At 36.5% G+C, this 21,302-nt stretch overlaps 1 protein-coding gene and 1 long non-coding RNA gene across 5 annotated transcripts in view; both read right to left on the reverse strand.

Moving 5' to 3' along the window:
• Window positions 1-3,628, reverse strand: part of LOC149836525 (nuclear pore complex protein NUP93A-like) — a 52,681-nt gene extending 49,053 nt beyond the window's left edge. For both annotated transcript variants that reach the window (XM_090005410.1, XM_090005409.1), the window contains exons 1-5: window positions 3,484-3,628; window positions 3,280-3,371; window positions 2,660-2,726; window positions 2,175-2,234; window positions 322-411 (exon numbers count right to left, since the gene is read on the reverse strand). In XM_090005410.1, the coding sequence (XP_089861536.1) occupies window positions 322-411; window positions 2,175-2,234; window positions 2,660-2,726; window positions 3,280-3,371; window positions 3,484-3,585 (411 nt within the window). In that variant the 5' untranslated portion in view covers window positions 3,586-3,628. The remainder of the gene's footprint in view (window positions 1-321; window positions 412-2,174; window positions 2,235-2,659; window positions 2,727-3,279; window positions 3,372-3,483) is intronic.
• Window positions 3,629-11,643: 8,015 nt separating this feature from the next.
• On the reverse strand, window positions 11,644-18,737 carry LOC149836527 (uncharacterized). Of its 3 annotated transcripts, none has more exons than XR_016432033.1 (3): window positions 18,602-18,720; window positions 15,878-16,111; window positions 11,644-12,020 (listed from the first exon to the last, which is right to left on the reverse strand). It is a non-coding gene; the product is annotated as an uncharacterized LOC149836527 (long non-coding RNA). The 3 variants fall into 3 exon arrangements; XR_016432031.1 differs by having other exon boundaries at window positions 11,648-12,020; window positions 15,878-16,101; window positions 18,602-18,722; XR_016432032.1 differs by having other exon boundaries at window positions 11,659-12,020; window positions 15,878-16,021; window positions 18,602-18,737.
• Between the last annotated feature and the right edge of the window lie 2,565 nt (window positions 18,738-21,302).

The raw sequence follows: 21,302 nt of genomic DNA on the forward strand, positions 1-21,302 counted from the left end.
CCTAGGCCTCACCTAGGCACCTAGAGAGGCAGACCACTTTGGGCTATAGAGGTGCAAAGTACTAGAACTTTAAGATACATAGATCAACTATACATATGCAATATCAATAAAAGAAGAAGCTAAAATTGGCCCCAACTTGGACCACAGAACCCATCCATGTTACTTTCTTGGAACATGTGGAACTACTAATAATACTATCATACAAAAGTTATAGCAGCAGCCAAACATGTTTACTGTACAAATTCACAAACCATCAGTATCACTTATCAATGAATGCAAAATGATATTAACAAATCCTATGATAAATGATAAGTCACTGACCTCTAAAACTCGCATCATGTAATCGTTGAAGCATCTTAAGTTATCCTTTTGGGCTTCCTGTACAGCTGAGATCATTGCCATTTCATGAACCTGACAAGATCCAGAAAAATAATCAATTCGAATACAATACCATCAGGTAATCAAATTTTAACATATTTCTATATCATTGAGCTATTGTCTAAACAGAAGTAAAATGACAAAAAGGACTAATACCAAAATTTATACATAGCATAAGCCTGTATGTGCTAAATATAAAAGTTTGAAGGAAAAGAAACAAATTATAGAAGCAAGAAAATCTCATGTGATGGATGATGGCGCTTGTCACACGGATACTCCAATTTACTCCAATATTTTATAGTATTACGTGCCATTTTCTAAAGAAAAATTGCACAAGAACAGTGTCTCATGCAGGGGCGGAGCCAAGAATCTAAACTAGGGTGGGCACAAACTCTAAGTAAAATAAAAAAAAATAATTACTAATAAGCTATACCAGTATGCATTAATGACATTATGCCAAATGGTGAATAACAAGTATTTAACAAATGAAAGAAAACTTGATAAAGTGAAAACAAAGATGTTTGTAAGCATTGATGAGCCACATTGTTCTAGTCTCGTAGGGCTTTTTGATAAATAAAGTCCCAAGTATACAATATCAATCCAATGTCTACACTGTATAAATATTTGAATGATTCAAACTACCTTCACAAAAGTATAGCCATATGAAAGACCAGAACAAACCATGAAAAAAAAAGTATAAAAACACCGAAATCATAACCAAATCAAATATGAAATTGTGATTATTGCTAATTGAAAAACTCAAATAAAAACCTAAATCTTCATAGAAATCAAACACAAAATCATGATTATTACTAATTGAAATGCTAATGTTCAATAGAAAAGCATTTTCATTGCAATCAGAATGTTCAAAAACTATTCAATTATGTCAATACACTAATGATTGGCTGACAGAGAAAGCGATATTGAATACAAGTTACAACAGACATATATTGCCATACTAAAGTTATCTCACCTATCTTGCCAAAATGTCAACCATCTTTGTCTTCATCCCATTGATTTTGAGTTGTGGCATGCTAGGACATACTCCCCCCTTACTAACTTTTTCTTAAATGTTCCAAGCCTATAAACGGAGGTCAGGCTATATTGATCCAGTCCCTTGATCCTTTTTCTACCTTCTTTTTTTACCAATGGGACTTTTCCTAAACTTATCTTAAGCTAAAACTCTGAAAAGCATTCAAAATCTTTTTTACATGCTTGAACACACAAAATGGTCATGCTATTAGTTTCAAATAGGCCACTTCCATTGTGTTCTCAACATGCACATTGAAAATTGAAAAGAATATTGTATGATCAGATTTTTAAAAGAGTGATAACATTTTTAAATATCAAATTAACTGTCTTCATGCTGAACTAATTATCAAGTCCTCATAAAATTATTCATCAGGGTCTCATTGTAATCAACAAGGGCTCAATTTAGTTGGAAAAAAAGGAATCCTTTACGGTATTTGTATCATGTAGAACATCATTCTTTAATTTATTAACAAAGGTAGCAGCTTTGCTCCCAAAGTCCAATCAGAAATCTGCATGTTTTGCATATATAAGGTACCAATGTGGTAAATATGGATATAATTCAGACAACAAAACCTAAAATAAGTCACCTAGAACACCTGAACCTTGAAACTAAACAATCTTCTACATGCTTAACCTTAATAAAATGAAGTAATAAAACAAGGCACCCATACTAGGCTAATTGAATGACTGAAAATTAAAAAATTAAGGCTCGCAGTCCTGGGACCTGTTACGCTGATAATTTCCATCTTAAGATAGAAAACAACCTGTTGCAAGTACTCCTCCACACTTGTTTCCTCTGAAGGAAAAACATCTTCAAATGTTGTCTGTAGTAAATGAAAAAAGAAAACGTCAACTCTACAAGACATAACCAGAACATGCCCAGTGACCATTAGAAGCCCTTAGCATTGGAAACATTTCAAGCGAGGGAAAATAATAACAGAGAGCATAAGCAGAGTCTACAGTAGAATTATCCTACATGAAATTGAGGCATTTTCTATTAGGTTTAGTTCTACCAAAAAACCATGCCAACACAGACAAAGTTTTCAATGAGAGAAAGATGTCATTAACTAACAGTGTTCAAATTTCAGATATTGCATTCTACGTAACACTTTGGTGATTCCAATTGGACATCACATGCAAACACCTTCAAACTAAAAAAAAAAAAACAACGCAAGAATTCGCTTTTACTCAACAGATATACAGAGATGATGGAAGACGACTAAGACGAATGGCCATGACTACTGACTACCTTTATCTCAAAAGACTTCAAGTCACGGGCAAGTTGCTCTGCATTTATTCCTTCACGAGCTAATAACCTGCAGAACCGGAGAAAAAGGATAAAAGGAATAAACAATGCGGAACTTCAAATCAGATGATGACTTAAGCAATGAAGCCGTGTTACCAAACGGTCATTGAGTTCAATTGGAACTTTGCAATTGACCTCCAAACAACAAAATTTGGATCAGATAACTTAAGCAACAAAGCTGTATCACCAAAAGGCCATCCAATTCAATTGACAGTTTTTAATCGGCCTCTAACCAACAACTACCACGCCAACTCTAGCACGGACAAGAGCTTCTCATTATTATTGTTACAAAATGAATATCCAGCGGGGAAAGTTAAATAAATCTTTGATCAACATAGAGCATCAGTTTTGCCTTACATGAAATAAGGACAACAATTTTAATGAGAAACAAGTCCCTAACGTAAGGTAGAGGGAAGCTGGACTGAGGACTAACAGTGAAATCCTGCCGCATATCAATGATCATTACGCAAGCCCTAATTCTAAAACTATTCAACGACACAAAGGCCAACAGAGAAATAACCATCAAAGCATGGATATACATCGAAAATTATCATAAACTCTACCTCGTGGCGGCAATCGACTGGCTGGGAGCCTCCGTCCGCAAGGTTTTCGCCCTGAGCTTCTTCGAGAGTGCCTCTAACTGATCCAAATTCCTCTGCAAAGAGAAATCCGACGAACAGGCATGAGAAGAACTCGATACTCCAAATACAATAAAGAAAACCCTAGAAACCGAGTCGACGAAGCAAAGGAAGAACTAGACGGGAAACCTGCAAGGGAGGGAACTGAGAAGAAGGAGTGGCTTGCTCGAGAAGCTTGGAAGAGGAGTGGAGGAGATCGGACCAGCCGCTCATGTCGGCGTCGGAAGCCATCTGCGGTCTCGATCTGCGTGGAGGAAACGCCCCGCGCCCTAATCTCTCTCTCTCTCTCTCTCTCTCTCTCTCTCTCTCTCTGAGGCGGTGGAGGGAAACGCTCTTTCCCTCGCAAACTTGAAACAAAGAACACACGCTCTGAGAGAGTGAACGAGGAAGGCTTCGGCGGAGGGCCGTGTGAGACCTTTATATACTCACGTGTATTCGGGGAGTTATCGTTTGGTGGTCGGAATAATATGAACGATATTTTGAAATCCCGTGATATTATTGTGATTTGTGAGATAGTCACTGGCATTCTAATCCCAGTAACATTGCCAGATTTTCAAAGCCTGGTGCCTAGGGATGTAGACAGAACGAGTTTGGATCTGTTACCTGACCGAACAGAACCCATTTACTCGGGTTTATAGGAAACCTAGTAACCGATTAATAATCTGATGTGGGTTTGGTTTTGAGTTTTGCATTCAAACCCGAATCTGAATCCGACAAAACTTGGAACCCGATTAAGTGTAAATGTCGAGTTTTAAACTAGTCAGTTCTGGGTTTGGTTTTATCAAATCTTATCCAAACCTGAATCCGAAACTGAGCCTGATCAGGCAATACCCGATTAAGTAGGACTCGGTAATGCCTAAACCCAACCCAACACTCTGTTCGGAAGCCCTGCGTTGACATGGAAACATCATTTCCATGTGTTGTCGAGGATGGAGTTGCTAAAGCAATCCTCTTGTCCATGGTGTCCAAATTAAGATTGCCAACAGGACAGGTGACTGACCCATCAAGGTGTACCCCAACCCACTCAAATAATTAACAAATTGTTAGATTCGGGTTCGGGTTTTGCCGAGTCAGAAAAATGAAATCTTAAACCCGGACCTGTGTCATTCTAGAAGCTTAGTCCTAAAATATATGTAAAACATTTGATTCAGGTCAGACATCCAGTAAAAAAGCCATGTCAGGTCGAATGCCCCGCATAAATCACAGCCCAAAACCCGGCCCCCATATTACTTGGGTCGGGTTCAGGATCATCTGGCAATTTTTATGCCCATACCTAAAAATTCAGGTTCAATTCGAATGGAATACCTGACACAATCTGTTAGACCATGAATTTTTCATCGCAAAATATTTTGATGCTAACAACCTAAAATCATATACTAATTAGTCTTGCAAGATGTCAAGTTGAAGTCCTTATAAATATTTGCATCTAAAAAACAAGTTTGCTCAGATCTCATGATAAGTTGAAGGCTGATATACACAAGTAATGAAGAATGATGAAGAAGATGTACACATGTAATTCCAAATCAAAGACAAGATGAAGACTTGAAGAATTGTAAAAATATTTTTATTTTCTTAGACAAGATGTCAAATGACCTTGAAGGAGATACGCATCACTTACTGTTTACATAACTATATATATGTATATATAATAAAACAATGTGTCTGCCTTAAATGAAATATTTTATTTAAACAAATGATTTTTTATTACAAAATTAAATAAAACATGTAGTTTTGTTAACGTGTTTTGTTTTAGATATTCTGATTCACATGTTTTAAAAAAAATAGATTAAGAAGTTTCTGTTTATATGATTTTTTTTTGGAAATCATTTTAAGAAAGACGTTTTGAAAAAGACGTCTTTTTTAGAAAGACATTTTGAAAAAGACGAATTTGGAGAAAGACGTCTTTTGAGATAAACGAGTTTTGAGAAAAGAGATTAAAACAATTATGTTAGTTGAAAAACAGAAGAAAAATACGCGTTTGGTTTTTTAAAGAGAGACCCTTTCCACGTCTTTTTGTTGGAACCTTAAATATGCATTGATTTCTGAAAAACTATACACAACTACTGCAGGAGAAGAAAGAAGAAAAAAAAACTTGTTTTTGGGAAACACTATAAGCCTTTTTTTGCTGTTCCTTTCAAGTGGCTTATAGGATCCCTTTACATGTTCTGCAATTTTTTTTTAACTGCTGTAAAGCCTCTCAGGCTGTGAGAGAAGTTGGAAGAGGCAAAGGGTGGTTTGATCTTGGGTTTCAAGATCAAGTTCAGTGAAATCTAAAGTTAGGTTGTGCTTGGAGACTGTACGTAAGTCTGGATGACCAACAAGGATAAAAATATGTTGTGGTATTTATTTTGATTTTTTTTATTTATTTTGTAGTTTCTTTCATAAACAGATCTATGTATTTTACATTTTGTATAAGAGCAGGGTCTGCTAGAATCGATCTCATCATTAACTAGCAAACATGACAACGTTCCCTTCAGTGCAATTCCAAGGACACTCAAACACAGCCAACATTTTGACGGATCAAACTATAGCTACTGAAAGTGCTGGATGATGATCTACCTGCAGTCAATGGACTATGAATTGTGGAATATTGTTGAGACCAATTTCGAGAAGCCAAAACCACCCTACGCAAAGTGGATTGGCGAGCAGAGGAAGAAGGCTACACTAGATGCAAAAGCAATGAATGCATTATTCTGCACAATGAAAAAAAAAAAAAAGAGTTCAGACTCAACATCAACTACATGGCAGTTTTGACACACTCTACGTATAACTCATGAAGGTACAACCAAGGCAAAGGAAACTAAAATTGCATTACTTGTTCATAGGTTTGAATTATTCAAGATGAAGGAGAACGAGACACTAGAAGAACTAGTTGGAAAGTCTAATAGCGTATGAAGTGAAATTACAGGAAAGAAGGCTAGAAGAGGCTCCTAAAAAGAAAGCATTAGCTTTCAAAGCTTCTTTTGATACCCAGTCTAAAAATGTTGAATAAGATACAACACTCGTAACCAGAAAATTCAAAAAAAAACTTGAGAGGTAAATTCCAGTGTAAAGGTAAGCAAGAGCAAAAAGAATCTTAATTATGTTGTAAATGCAAAAAGTCGGGTCACATAAAAAAGGATTGTTCACTTTTGAAATCTAAAGGTAATTTTAATTTTAATAACTCCAAAAAAAAGAAGGCATTGTAAGCCACTTGGGATGATAGCGATTCATCATCCTATGAAGAATCAAACGAACTGGCAAACATGTAATTCATGGCATAAGAAGATAATGTATGTGAATCTATAGAAATTGATGAATTACTTGATGTTTTTTAGGAGTTATATAGTGAATCTATAAAATTAAGCACGTAAAAAAAGAATTGAAAAATGAAAATGACATTTTGCAAAAAGGAAATTTTATGCTGAAATTTGAAGTAATTTCTTTAAATTCCAGAATCACGGCTCTTGAAAAATGATATATTATGTCTTTAAAAAAAAACTGAATATCTCATGAATATTGTCACAAAATTTATAGGAAAAAAAAAAAGATAATTTTAAAAATTTGTTGTCTTATTAAAGAGTCTAACAATAGATTTGGACTTGGATATAGTTACTTTGAACAAGAGTAATGGCTCAAGGATATAATCAAAAAGAATAATTTGACTTCGATGAAACTCTTGCACTAGTTGCTCGATTAGAATCAATTTGTATGTTTTTAACTTTTGGATGCTATATGAATTTTAAACTTAATCAAATGGATGTAAAAAGCACTTTCTTAAATGGTTTTATTTATGAACAAGTTTATGTCAAACAACCTCCTGATTTTCAACATAAAAGTTTTTCAAACTATGCTTTCATAATTAAAAAGGCTCTCTATGGTCTTAAACTAGCACCTCGTGCATGGTATAATAGACTCAAAAAATTTATTTTAAAATCATGTTTTTCTATTGGACAAGTTGATTATACTCTTGTTATAAAGTAAATAAATAAAGATATATTGATTATTCAAATTTATCAACATTATTTTTTGTTCTACTAATAAAACTTTTTGTTAAGCTTTTGCTAAAGAAACACATCATGATTTTGAAATGAGCTATATAAAGGAATTAAACTTTTTTTGAATTACAAATAAAGTAAATAGAAGAAGAAATCTTTATCAACCAAAGCAAATACACAAAATGCATTGCTCAAATGTTCTGAAATGGAGACTTCTGTAGGTAAGAGGACACCCATGAGTACAACAATTATGATAAATAAATCTGAGAGTGAAAAAAAATGCAGATACTAAGCAATATAGAGGCATGATCAACTTTTTACTTTATCTTACTGCTAGCAAACCTGATATCATGTTCAGTGTTTGCTCATGTGCTCATTTTTAATCAAATCCTAAAGAATCTCATCTTGTTAAGAGAATTCCTTGATATTTAAAAGAAACTACTGATTTTGGTCTATTTATCTCAAAGTATTTGTAGTTAACTTAGTATCTTATAGTGGTATTGTTTTTGTCAGAAGTAAATATGATCGAAAAAAATACTAGTGAAACTTGTCACTTCGGTCATTTTTAGTCTCTTGGTTTAATAAAAAGCAAAATTATATATTTTTATCAACAACTGAGGCTGAATATATTGTTGTTAGTATTACATATGCATAGATTTTATGGATGAAACAAACATTAAAAGATTTTGGAATTAATTGTTCTACATCTCCTATCATGTGTGATAATACAAGTGCAATTAATCTTTCTAAAAATCTTATTAAATACTTATGCACTAAGCACATAGATATATGACATCATTTGTAACACCCTGAAATTTTAACCCAAAAATATGTGAGATTTTTTTTTAAACATTAATTTCAATATATAATGATGAAACGGTCTTACCAATGTTTATATTATATCAAGGAATTACCTTATTAAACAATGAAAAATGCTTTGGTTAGAAATCTTAAGTGGTTCATGTCATTCACAAATGATTTAAATCATCCATTCATTGGTTTATAAATAAATGTTAAACAATTTAATAATTTAAATAAATCATAAAGTATTGACAAACGCAAATCCAGAATCCAAAATGTTGGTTCTTGGCACACCCCCGTAGTATCACGTCATCACTCCAGAATATCTAATCATTATATATATGATTATACATTGAGGTCAAACTCATTTCGAGCTTCAGTAGGACAATATTAACAATGAACCACATACAAAACTAAGCACACATGAAACATGCATTTAAAACAATAATTATGATACCATTTAAACATACAAATATTATGAACATTCATGCATAGGATATCAAATCAAAACATACTCATGCTTATCATTCAATTATTCAAGGTGTGTTTGAAATCCATATGCAAACACATACATAATCAAGTGTACACAACCAATTGTGCATAAGCAATAAATCAATGCACGAACAATTAACAAATTCACGAGCTTACCAAAAACACTAAACCACCCTTGTATGCATGAGTAGCTTCTTATCTATATTATCTTTTATTATATAAATGATGTATGTCATGCCTTAGCATAATGCACAACACAAGATTTTTTTTTTTACCAAATCTGTGGGTACTACACAGACAACCCAGACTCAGTGGCAAAGGCCCAAGGTATACATTCAAATAACTTGTGCCTTATTAACTTGGCCTTACACACCTCTCAAGTCTCGAGTTTGGGGCAATACATTCAAATATTTTTCATACAAGTTTGGTAAGTTGTAAATTATGTTTTAAACCATCCACATCTAAGACATTTTCAATTAATGGGTTATTTGGATTACCAATATTTTCTATACCAATTATTCTTCTCCTTTTATTTACTATTTATAAATGGATTTGGGCCAGTTCGGGCTGATCTTCAAACATGAGTCCGTTAAAAATTGGGCCAAAATCCTGATCTATTAGTAAATGGGCCAGTCTATTTCCGGGTTGGGCCACACTTAAAGCCTGACAGGCAGAGCTCTAAATGGGCCCGGGTAGGGCCAGGCCTACCTGATGCCCACCCTTAAATGTAGGTGGCTATGTCACGATGTCACATCATTTTGGTTGTGTCCTTGACGACACGACCAAAACAAACTATCACATGCTAATACAAACACAGACACATATTGATATTATTTTAATATTTGAATAGTTTATATTGTTTTCTAATAATATTTCAATAAAAATTTATGTTTATGGATAAAAAAGTCAACAAAATATTTTTTTATTAAAAAAATAATTAAAAAGTTTGAAAAATAATCGCACTGTATACCAAAAATGACATGTTTAAAAAAAAAAACCCCACAATTTGCCATAATTTGCCGATGACCAAAACCACAAATGTTGGGTAATAAATTGATCATTTTAACCTTAGAATGTGCAGACCTCCTGAGGATATGTGAATTTCATCTGTGACAGATTTTACTACTGATTTCAACCAAGAAAATGAAGGATTTCAGATAAAAATAAAAAAAGCAAAGAAAGTAGACATAAATACCTTTTCAATAACATTTGAAGCGCTAGAAAATGATGAACAAACACTGAGATACAACCCCGACAAAGTTCCTAAACAAATGAGATAAACAAGCGAGGTTGCACTAGCCTGGTTATTCTATGTTGTTTTGCAGCTACCTACACACAAAAAAGAAAGCAATTAAAAGGACAGACAGATCACTGCATTAGCTTTCCAACACCGCAAAGATCGCCTTGATCTGATGAGCGGTTTGGGAGAAACATCATCTAGAAAATAAACATTTTGGTTATATCACACCCTCTGACTAAAGGTAAATTCACACGATTTTTTTTTTTGCAAAACTTACAATGACTACGTATTAAAGCATGGCGAGCTATCAATGACACAGGCAAGAATGTTGTCTTTCGTTCCATCTTTAGTGCAAAATATATGCAAAAAATGACCAATATTTGTGATGATGAAGTATGCATAAAATATAAACGGGGATAAGGAAGTCTGCATATACTTTATGCAAGAATGAGGAAACCCACATATATTTTATAAGGAAGACCTCATGTAGTCTGCATAAAATATATGCAAACTTCCTAATCATCACATAAAATATATGTGAACTTTCTCATCCTCTTATAAAATGTATGTGAACTTTCTCATTATCGCATAAAATATATGCAAACTTTATCATCCTCGCAAATATTGAATATTTTTTTACCTATATTTTATGCGGACTTCATGAGGTCTGCAAAAAAGCATGTAAATCTACCTTTTAGTCAGATGGTGCAATACAACCAAAAAGTCTATCTTGTAGAGAATGTTTTTCTCAAACCACTCATTAGTCAAGGTGATCTTGGTGGCTTTGAAAAGTTAACACATTGACCTGTCTCTTCTTTTTATTGTTTTTTTGAATTTCTGGTGCATGTGATTAAAAAACAACATAGAATAATCCGGCTTGGCACAACCACACCTGTTTATCTTCATTTTTCTGAATGTTGTCGAGGTTGTATCTCAATGCCTATTTGTCATTTTTCAATGTTTTAAATGTTAAAAAGGTATTTTTGTTTATTTTCTTTGTTTTTTCTGTGTTTCTTCACAATCCTTCCATTTATGGGTCAAAAATCAGTAATAAAGTCAGTCACAAAGAAAATTTCCATATCCTCATGAAATCCTCACATGCGAAGGTTAAAATGGTTATTTTAACACCCACAATTTGCAGTTTTGATCATCGGGCACATTTTGACAATTTGTGAGATTTTTTGGGAAACTCATCATTTTTCTTTAAAAGATTGTATCCTGGTGTCCTTTCAAACCTTATTTTAATGACGAGGAGCTCTCACCAAGAACAGGGTCACTTAATGACCCTATTCCTGCAAGATAAACCCCGAGTAGGGAGTCACACAAGTATCTTTGTGAGGCTATTAAATAAAAAACTGTCACTTTGTCTAGCTGGGACAAGGGACCATATATTGACATGTCTCTGGTTAATAAAACCCTTGAGGTGTCCCCTGCTCACTAGGGAGTACACCCAGCTTTGACCTTGAGACAAGGGACAAGGACGCCCCCTGTGGGTTTCGAACCATGGTTGTCCCATGTAGGTGACACACCATGGTCACCCCTAGGTAGGAAGGGGAACCTTTTGTGGGCTAGAAAGAGTAATTCTTACTCAACACTGTCATAGCCTTTCTGAATTCTCAGGGTAAGCAAATTATCTTGCTGTCATAACGTTTATCCCTGAGTATTCTAGTCAGATTTACAATAATCATGCATGCGTTGTGGTTGGGGTAACATGCAGAAGAGCTTTAGCAGACCGCTTGGTCACTCGAGATTCGAGATTCACCTGCTTCCAATGTGGGCTTTAATCTTCACATGTTAAAAAGATCGGAGTAGCCAATCCCCTCACTAACCCGATTTGAAGGGAATTTTCCCCCCATTTATTACATGGTGAAACCGCATAGAGGATTAAAGATCTGTCCGTGGTAAATTCACCATGGTTATGTAAATTGATCAATATATGCAAACATTTGTAATCTACTAGCAAAGTCAGATGACTTTGGATCCCTTCCCCTACAATAGCTAGAGTGGCATTTTTCTGAATAACTACAATGTTAAAGATGACAAGGATACAACATGAACTGCCTCACGCATGCTTGAAGAGTTTCATGCTCAGCCAATGCAAATAAACAGCTACCACAAGAACAGGGAGAGTAACAGGCACCAAGAGGCAATAATACCTACAAAGGGAAAAAATAGGAATAAGCTTTAGGATAAGCTACATCTAAGCAAAATGAGTAAGGGTTCCTCTTACCAAACAAACATAAGAACCATAGCATGCAAAATAATAACAACAAAACCAGGAAAGAAACTTGAACCTAATTGATTAGAGTTGCTGAGGAACCATAGAAGTTTATTGCCCTACAACTACAAGTTAACAGCACCAAGAAATCTCATACGCATGCAGGAGGGAGAGAGAGAGTCCATACTCTGAATCTTATAACTAGATTTCTCAGAGAAATACAATCACCAGTTAACCATCAATGACTTGTGGTAATGAAATCAAAAATTTGGGAATTGGTGCAATGTAAGGAGAAAATGGCTGCAATTTTCAGTAACAGGTAACAACCAAAGAGAATAAAAGAAACATCTGAAATTTTCTTATCATAAAACATGACATCAGGATACAGGGAAACAACAAAATGAACCGCCATATTGGTGTTATACATGCACTGGGCGCTTTCCTGCATTGTTCTATGTTTTCAAGTCATGAATGATACATTGTTGCGCTGTCATTGGAGGCATTATGGACATAATTAATACCCACCTGTTTGGAACTTTTTGTATAAATGTCATTAACTCAATTGATCTTAAACAAGAATCACTAGATTTTTGGTGTTGCAGTGAAGTACATGTTCTCTCTCAAGATTCCAATGTCTCTCAGGTTTACATGGTACCCCCCTTGATGAACACTACTTGATTGCCACTGTTTAGAAGAAGAATCACTTGGTATTGGAGGGTTTTGGGATTTATGAGTCCACACCATATAAGCCCAGTGACAGTCTACAATGTCCAGTTGATTGTATGTCTTGCATGTGCGTGTGCACACACACACAAATATGCAGCTTACCAACTTACCATATATTCATATTCTCCTACTTCTGGAATTGGATTTGGTTGGTCACCGGGTTATTAAAATAAGACGTGTTTTCCATGGTTGTCCCATGTCAACTTTCATATCAATTTGAACGATCTGGTGACAGCATTCTTTTCCTTTTAGAGTACAGCATTTTGAGAGCTCAGATCGTTGCACATTTAAACAGATGGCCAAGGATAGATTCTGAAAAATGAAATAAAATTGATGCTGGAATATGTTCCTCTTAATTTTACTAGTTTAAGGACACATGAAGCATCACCATCCCAAAAAGAAAAGGTTTGTATCACCAAACTGAGAAGAGAGTTCGACTGTTGTCACCCACTGCTACTTGGTCATAGTACATTCCAAAGTGGCCAATGACTACCATTGAACATTACTAGAATATTTTTCCCCTTTAAAGATCATACTTTCCATACTTAAGCAGATGGCCTAGGAGAAGTTCTGAAAACCACTAACTTATGGACACTTGAACATGCTATAGTTAGCCATTGCTAGTTTAAGATCTATGGGAACATGAAGGATCACCATCCTGAAAATAAGGAAAAGTTTTGATGTGACCCACTGCAACTTCATATTAGTATCTTCAATGGCAAATAATGATCAGGTCAGTCGATCTGTGTTTTCATAGTTGCTACTTTCACTTCTGTCACAGAAGTCAACTAGAGCTTTATCATTACTCTACATCATATCACTATCATCACTTCCCTGGAGGCACATTTCCTGGAGTCATCTTCACTAATGTCGTTAATGGGGAGAAATGGAGATTACAGGGAAATGTGGCACACTTCAGCATGGCGGTACCTATGGCTCAAAAGGAATAGCAGCACTTTGAAAGATGTTGAAAATGATTGAAAATGATATGGTGATTCACTCAAGAACACAACAAGATTACAATATGTGCAGCAGAGACATGGAATGGAACACCTTTGAATTAGATTGGTCTTAGAAGAACAGGGCAGCTGGGTTGATCTTCTTATTCTTCATTTTTTTCTTTCTTTATCTTGTGTGTGTGTTTGTTGTTTTCCCCTCCTGTTTATGTCTAACTAATCTTGCATTGGAGAGGTGGCATCTTGACATTTTTTTGCTCTTGTGCACTACATTTTGATGGAAGACATCTTTCCTCTCAAAAGATAAAAAAATCTGATGTTTGAGATATTTAACCCACCTCAGATGCTCGGTCCCTAAGAGGGCATTTGTTTGATGTCCTTTCCTATGAAAGAGCCCAGTCCCTAAGGGGGGCATTTGTTTCATGCCTTTTCCTATGAAAGAGAGCCCTCTTTCATAGGAAAGAGAACCTCCCTCCTAAGGGGTGTGAAACAAACATCTTTATGGGAAATATGTGGTGGAACCCACACAATAAATGCTAAAAAAACTCTTTCCTATCAAAATGGAGTCAAACCTCCCCCCATGGGGAAGCATTTTCCTGCCTGAGCATCCCTTTGACAGAAAAGTGGCTTTCCTTGGGTGGGACCATAACAAATGGCCCCTAAGACACTGGAGAGGATACTTCAATATTGACTATGGGTACTGAGAAAATGGCACATGTAGGTGCTGCCATTTACATTGATTACTACAGTTTAGGCAATCATATCATAAACGCTGACAGGATTACTTTTCATGTATTGACATAGAATTAGATTGATGGGAACTTTTTATGAACCAACAATGGATAATACTCGCACATGCAGAATAGATGCTTCAATGGCTTCCAAGAAAAAACATCTCTGGGGCTTTCTTATTCGGTGAGAATGTTCAGCTCCTCAAAGAACATTACTCAACTAATAAGGGTCTGTATCTAGACAACCTATTATTAATTGTCATGAAATTGTGGGGGGTGCTTCAAATGGTATTTCATGCCACATTTTCTAACCACAATAGGGGATGATCTAAAGCTCAGTACTAGCATTTCTAGAAGTGAAAAGTCCCATAATGTATTATCCTAATTTAGTTGTTATGACAAATTAAATGCTTTTTTACTCGACTGTCATTTCACATAAGTAGTTACTTGAATAATCCCAAATAGATGCTTCTTTCCAAGCTAGCAAATGCAATGGTAAGTGAATTTATGACAAAGAAGCTCACTTTGGAAAAACCAGGCCGAGAACATTGGAAACATGATAGACATGGTGATGAAAAGGAACTTGGAGTATTGAACACCAAATACATCAAGACGATTATGATCAGAAGTACTCTCATGGAGAAACTTTGAAAAGAGATTAAGGCAAGAGCAATCTAGTTTGTGGGTGTGAGACCAGACAGATTTTCATAGCACACATGTTTCCAGTTTGAATGTGCTATGAACAACAAGCAACTATAATCCCAGCTTTCCTTCCTCACAACAGCCACAAGTATGCTAATTTCACCAACATAAGATGAAAATAAATGAACAGAACGGACAGAAAACTAGTGATGTGTATAGGAAACAGAGGAAATAGAAAAGTGAATGTTCCCTTCAATATTATTGTCTTCTTCACAGTTACATGTTTCGGTTCTTCCAATGAATGAAAAGGAAGAAAGGACAAAAACAACTCTGAAGGAGAAGAAAAAAGGACACTCCCCATAACAATGTGCCCCCATAGATATATTATAGTAAGCATGAAAATAAATCATAATAAAAATACCAATCACAAGACTTCCCAAAGAGCAAACATACAGATTATAATATAAATCCCAATTACAAGACTTCTGAAAGAACAAATAAATAGATATAAGGAAAAATGAATATGGTAAAACAAAGATTGGCAAGCAGAAAACAAATTATTTGACCACCACGACCAAACTGCAAGTACAATGCACACAGCGGTTTATTTCATGCACAGAACAACTAAAGGAATCATTCAAAATTTGCATCAACCAAAGAAATCATTGCCCAGAAAAATCAAATAATTCCAAGAGGACGCAGCAAAATACTTTTAATTTCACAATGACCAAAAGACATACCTGTCATTTTGGATGGCAGATATGATCTGATTTCCAGATGGCGGTAGCAGCTTAGATAGAATGGCAGCATAGAAGAATCCCAACAAAGAAATGAAACCTGATATGAGCAAAGCCAATCCCCAAATCCGCCTCTGTATGGATATGCTGAAGCAAAATTTGGAGTTTAGGCATAGTTGCTTCAATCACAAATGCTCTGCTGTATTATACATAATATTCAGTGCTCCCTGCTAGTAACTGAGTCATCATTAGCATGAGATAGAGTGCTGCTTAAAACACTAGCTACATGAAGTGTCATCCAAGAACATCTAGTGTTAGCCCCACTCGAGGAAAAAAGATAAGTAAAAGAATGCTGTAGCCATGGTATATTAGATCGACAATAATATGGATTGACAGCTTAAAATTGACTGTAGGATACACACTTCATAATATTCACATGTTTCTGTGTGAAATGTGAGTCCCACTTGAAGCATGCTAAATGTGGACCAACAATTCTTAAATCAAGCCGCAAGCCCATCTAAGAATATGTCACCAGTTTGGTCTATATACATATAAGAGGTATTTTAGTCTTTTTACTGTTCTAGTCACATAGTATTGTCAGTTTCTGGATGTGAATATGAAACAAAAGGGAAGAGTTATATCAGCAACATTAGTCCAAATGATAATGCAACGAGTTGGTCAGAAATGTTTGTATTATTTATAACCGAGTACAATGCTAGCTTATCTGAAAGCAAGAAAACATTGTTTGTATTATTTATAACCGAGTACAATGCTAGTTTATTTGAAAGCGTGTAAATATCATTAACAAAAAAAACAGTGCAAGAGATAAATAATCACAACAATAAAGGAAGAATATAAACTATCTGTAATTGAGTACAAAATTCAATTATTGGTCAGTTATTTACGTATGATAGCAACTAGCCTTGATTATCAACATTTGAAAATGGCTTTTACATGACATCTAAGTATGTAAAATGGTGGCCTTTTGCCAAATAGAACAGTAGAAAATTGTCATAAACAATTGGCAAATTAGGCACATTTGGGCTGGTCATCACTTCCTAACTTATTGCCACAAATCACAAGCCTTTTATACTTGACTTGGACAAATCAGTCACTTATTATTTTAGGACTCACTATCATCATGAATGGTCAATGTTGACATTCAAGGCCTAAGATGAACGCTGCACATCTTTTAGCAATTTTTTTGTATTATTTAGGAATGTTTATCAAAATTATTTCCAAAACCCTATTACCATTTGATTAACATAAATTATAAAAAAATAACTGTATTTCTAGCAATCCTAAACTATATCACCAAACACACGATTCCCCTTCAAAATTTAAGGAATTAAAAAGTTCATAAATTACCTTTTATATTAATAGAATCACCTGCTAAAATATAGAATCTATGATTTCCCACCATTTCTTTTTCAACCTTCCTCTCAAGGCCGATTAGATTCTAGTTTGCTTCCATTTTTTTTGAGTTACTGTGCTGCTTCTCATCAAAAACTTTCACAAAGATCACACATACTCATGTAAGACTTTTAGGTTCAAATGTCCAGACTGAACTAGTACTTCAAAGATCTTAGCATGTCCAACATATTGGTCTATAGAAGCCAAATCCAAACTCCAGTTATTGGTTAGGAGCCACGATCTCTTCTACATCAAATGGATTGGACAGTGAGTTAATTCAAGGAAATGCAAAATAACTTAACAAAGTGCTATTCTTCTCATTCTACAGCATCTGTAAGGACATCACTTTCTGCTATTTATAAATTGTTACCAATGAAATTTTCAAATCCATAATCACCATTTGGTTAATAGAAACTACCAAAATGAACGTCCTCAACTCTATCTCCTAACCCACAATTCCCATTCAAATTCCTAAGAAATTAAAGTTCCTAGAATTTTTAAACCTACGATATGTCATACCCAGCGCCTTGTAAGTTTCAATAGTCCTACATGCATTGATATCCATGTAAGATAAGCAAATCACTACACTAAAACTCAATGACCCTTTGGAAGAGCCAAAACACTAGCTGCTGGTTGCTACTATTGGGAAGAAGATCACCCATTTGGCAAGAAGAAGCTGAACATGGACATAACCTACGCCCATCAAACTCACCTTTATTAATCCTTTCCATATCTCTTCCAATCGTCTCACCAAACAACCTCTCTGCACGGACAAGCCCTAGAACCGATCCTTCCTCAGTCCCCACCTCAAACAAGCTTCTGCACCAAAAATGACACCTACTCATTTCCTCCCACTCTTCAAATACGCATCTGCACCAAAAACTGACACCTACCCATTTCCTCACACTCTTCAAATACGCATCTGCACCAAGAACTGACCTCTACCCATTTCCTCTCATTCTTCAAATACGCATCTGCACCAAAAAATGAAACCTACCCATTTTCTCCCACTTTTCAAACAGCTATCTGAACAAAAAAACGGCACTACCCACTTCCTCCCACACCTCAAAAGAGCGTTTCGTTCATTCTTTAGCACGCAGAGAGTGCCTTCTGACATTGGTATAATGATTTCTCCAGGAAGAGTTCTTTCTTCCTCTTTTTTTTCCAAGTTTCATATAATAGATAATCAGACGCACATCTGAACGTTTTCTGTTCTGATTAAGATAACATGAAGGAAAAGCAATTCCGAGATCTTGGTATCACGTTTCTTAGGGACGCAGAATCGAGGAAAACAAATGGGAGAAGAAAACGTACCTATGTTGTTTTCGGTGCACGCGCATTCTGACGCGTTCTTTTGCCGCTATCAAGGAACTAGCCGAGAATAGCGTCGCCAAACCTTGTGGCGATATCAAACTGCATATGCTGAATCGTGCTCATGACAACGCCAGCGAATGGATCGAAAACGGTTACACACACATCAGCTATTTTCTGTGTTTTGTGTGGCCAGAGTACTTTGGGCACGATCACTCAATCGGCTCATTAGAATAGGTACTTGGCTCTGCTTGATCCGTACAATCTCGTTAGGTAGTAAAAAATATATTTTATAGTATATGTAAAACATACGATTAATCTATTTAATTTGCATAAAATAGGTTTAGTGGTAAAATCTTATTACTTTCATCTTTGAAACAATGCATTTTTCATTATCCTATTTCTTCCATATCTAAAATAATGATTTTTTTGGTTGCTAAACAACTTAGCTGGAACTCGACTTGTTTAACTTGGATCAATTACGAGTTTGAACTCAGCTTGCTTAACTTGATTGATTATGGACTCCAACTCGGCTTGGCTCGCCACAACAATGAGCAAGCTCTACTCATTTACCACCCATAGTAGTTTGATATGCCTTTGTGCGGACCCCACACCACATCGATGTTTCTTTGGCCATGTCAAATCCTTATGCTTGCAACATCTTGTAGAAGTTTCATTTCCTCAAGTCGGCAAGTCATAAATAGGGATGGCAGTGGATCGGGGCGCAGGACAAGGTCTTCACCCCCGCCCCGTTTCAAAATCAGAACCTTCATCCCCGCACGCAAAGGCGTAGCTAGGGGGGGGCAGGACTGGGCTGTAGCCCAGTCCTGCCTCCCGAAACAGTTAAAAAAAAAATTAAAAGCCCAGTCCTAATTCCATATGAAATAGATTTTTATCCATTTTTGTAGCCCAGCCCAGTCCTAGCCCAACCCTGACTGCAGCAAATAGTTTGATTTGTCCATATGAAATAGATTTTTATTAATAATTGTAGCCATTTTTTATTTTATCTCAAAAAAAAAAAATCGGGGGCACTGCCCCCGAACCCCCGACTATCGCACAAATATTTTTTTTTTGCTACACCCCTGTTTGCCCCCCCCCCCCTCACATGAATCCTAGCTACACCCGTGCCCGCACGAGGATGGATTTTAACCTCCACCCCGCCTCCATCCCCGTTTCATGTCCTCCATCCCCAGTTCAAATGGGGGTGAGGCTGGGCAGGGCCTCGTTTCCCCTCGGTCTATAGTCATTCCTTAAAGGATTGGGGATGGGACGAGATGGGGCGGGGTGGGGGAAAGTGTAAGTCCATCCCTGCCTCCATCCCCGCACGGGGATAGATTTTAACCTTCATCCCCATTTCATGCCCTTCATCCCCGGTCCAAATGGGGCGAGGCGCGGTGGGGCCCCGTTGTCCCCCGGTCCACTGCCATCCCTAGTCATAAATACAATACTTTAGAGTTAGGGATGATTGAACGGACATGAAACAGAGAATGGACTGAGAATGGAGGCTAAATCAAAACTCATATGGAGATGGAGGGCAAAATTTTGAGATGGGGCAAGGGTGAAGACCTTATCCCCTGCCCCCACCCCAGTCCACTGCTATCCCAATTTAGAGCCAACAAAACATGAAAAAATGAAGGTAGAGATCAAGGTTAACGAAAACAGAATAAGAGAGTGGCAAACAAGTTTTCCAGAAAATCATTTTTGAAACAGAAAACACAGGAAACACAATGTTTTTGAAACATTTGGGACTACAAGAAACACATTTCCCAAATGTTTCTCTTTCACAGATGCTTTTCATTTTTTTCATTTTATTAATTTGTGATGTTTTCCATGCAGTGGCTAAGCCACATTGTGGCCAGTGTGGGTATCTGCCCACCCTGACCCAAAAAATCCTCCATTTGAGGTACACTGACCTAGAAAGTGCCCCGATGCTCCTACCCAAAGGCACAAAGTATGACTTAGGCCCTCTCTCGACGTTCTCTCTGCACTCTCCCCGTGACCCCGCCCAACCCTGACCTCACATCTCCCTCTCTCAAGTCTCGATATTCTCTCTGGTCCCTCAAAGGTTGGCCCGAAGCACTACCACCTTCGATCAGTCACTATGATCGTGACCTCGTGTGCGCGCTCCGCAATGTGCTAGGTTATCTCTCTCTCTCATCATGTTTAAACTGAGTCAAGGACTCATGTCCTCAACCATCAACCTTAGGCATGCCACCTATGCGGCTACTCCCTACTTTGAGCGGCCAGTCATCTACAGAGGCGGAGCTTGGGAGGGGGGGGGCAGGACTGGGTTGTAGCCCAGTCCTGCCTCCTAAAACAGTTGATTTTTTTTTAAGCCCAGTCCTAGCCCAGCCCTGATTCCATATGAAATAGATTTTTATCCATTTTTTTAGCCCAGCTCTGACTGCAGCAAATAGTTTGATTTGTCCATATGAAATAGATTTTTATTAATAATTGTAGCCATTTTTTATCTTATCTCAAAAAAAAATTGGGGGGCTGCCCCGAACCCCCGACTATCACACCATTTTTTTTTTGCTACACCCCTGTTTGCCCCCCCCCCCGCCTCACATGAATCCTAGCTACGCCACTGGTCGTCTGCCATCCTCTCTACTCTCTGGTATAGGTGCACAACAACACACCTTCTTCCTCTTCTAAGTCTTCTTCTTGGGTTTTTTTAAGGGTTTATGTTTCTTTCAATTAACAT

This window comes from Nuphar pumila, chromosome 5 (genome assembly GCF_984573655.1).
Source record: "Nuphar pumila chromosome 5, dmNupPumi1.hap1.1, whole genome shotgun sequence".
In the NCBI taxonomy this organism is placed as follows: Eukaryota; Viridiplantae; Streptophyta; class Magnoliopsida; order Nymphaeales; family Nymphaeaceae; genus Nuphar; species Nuphar pumila.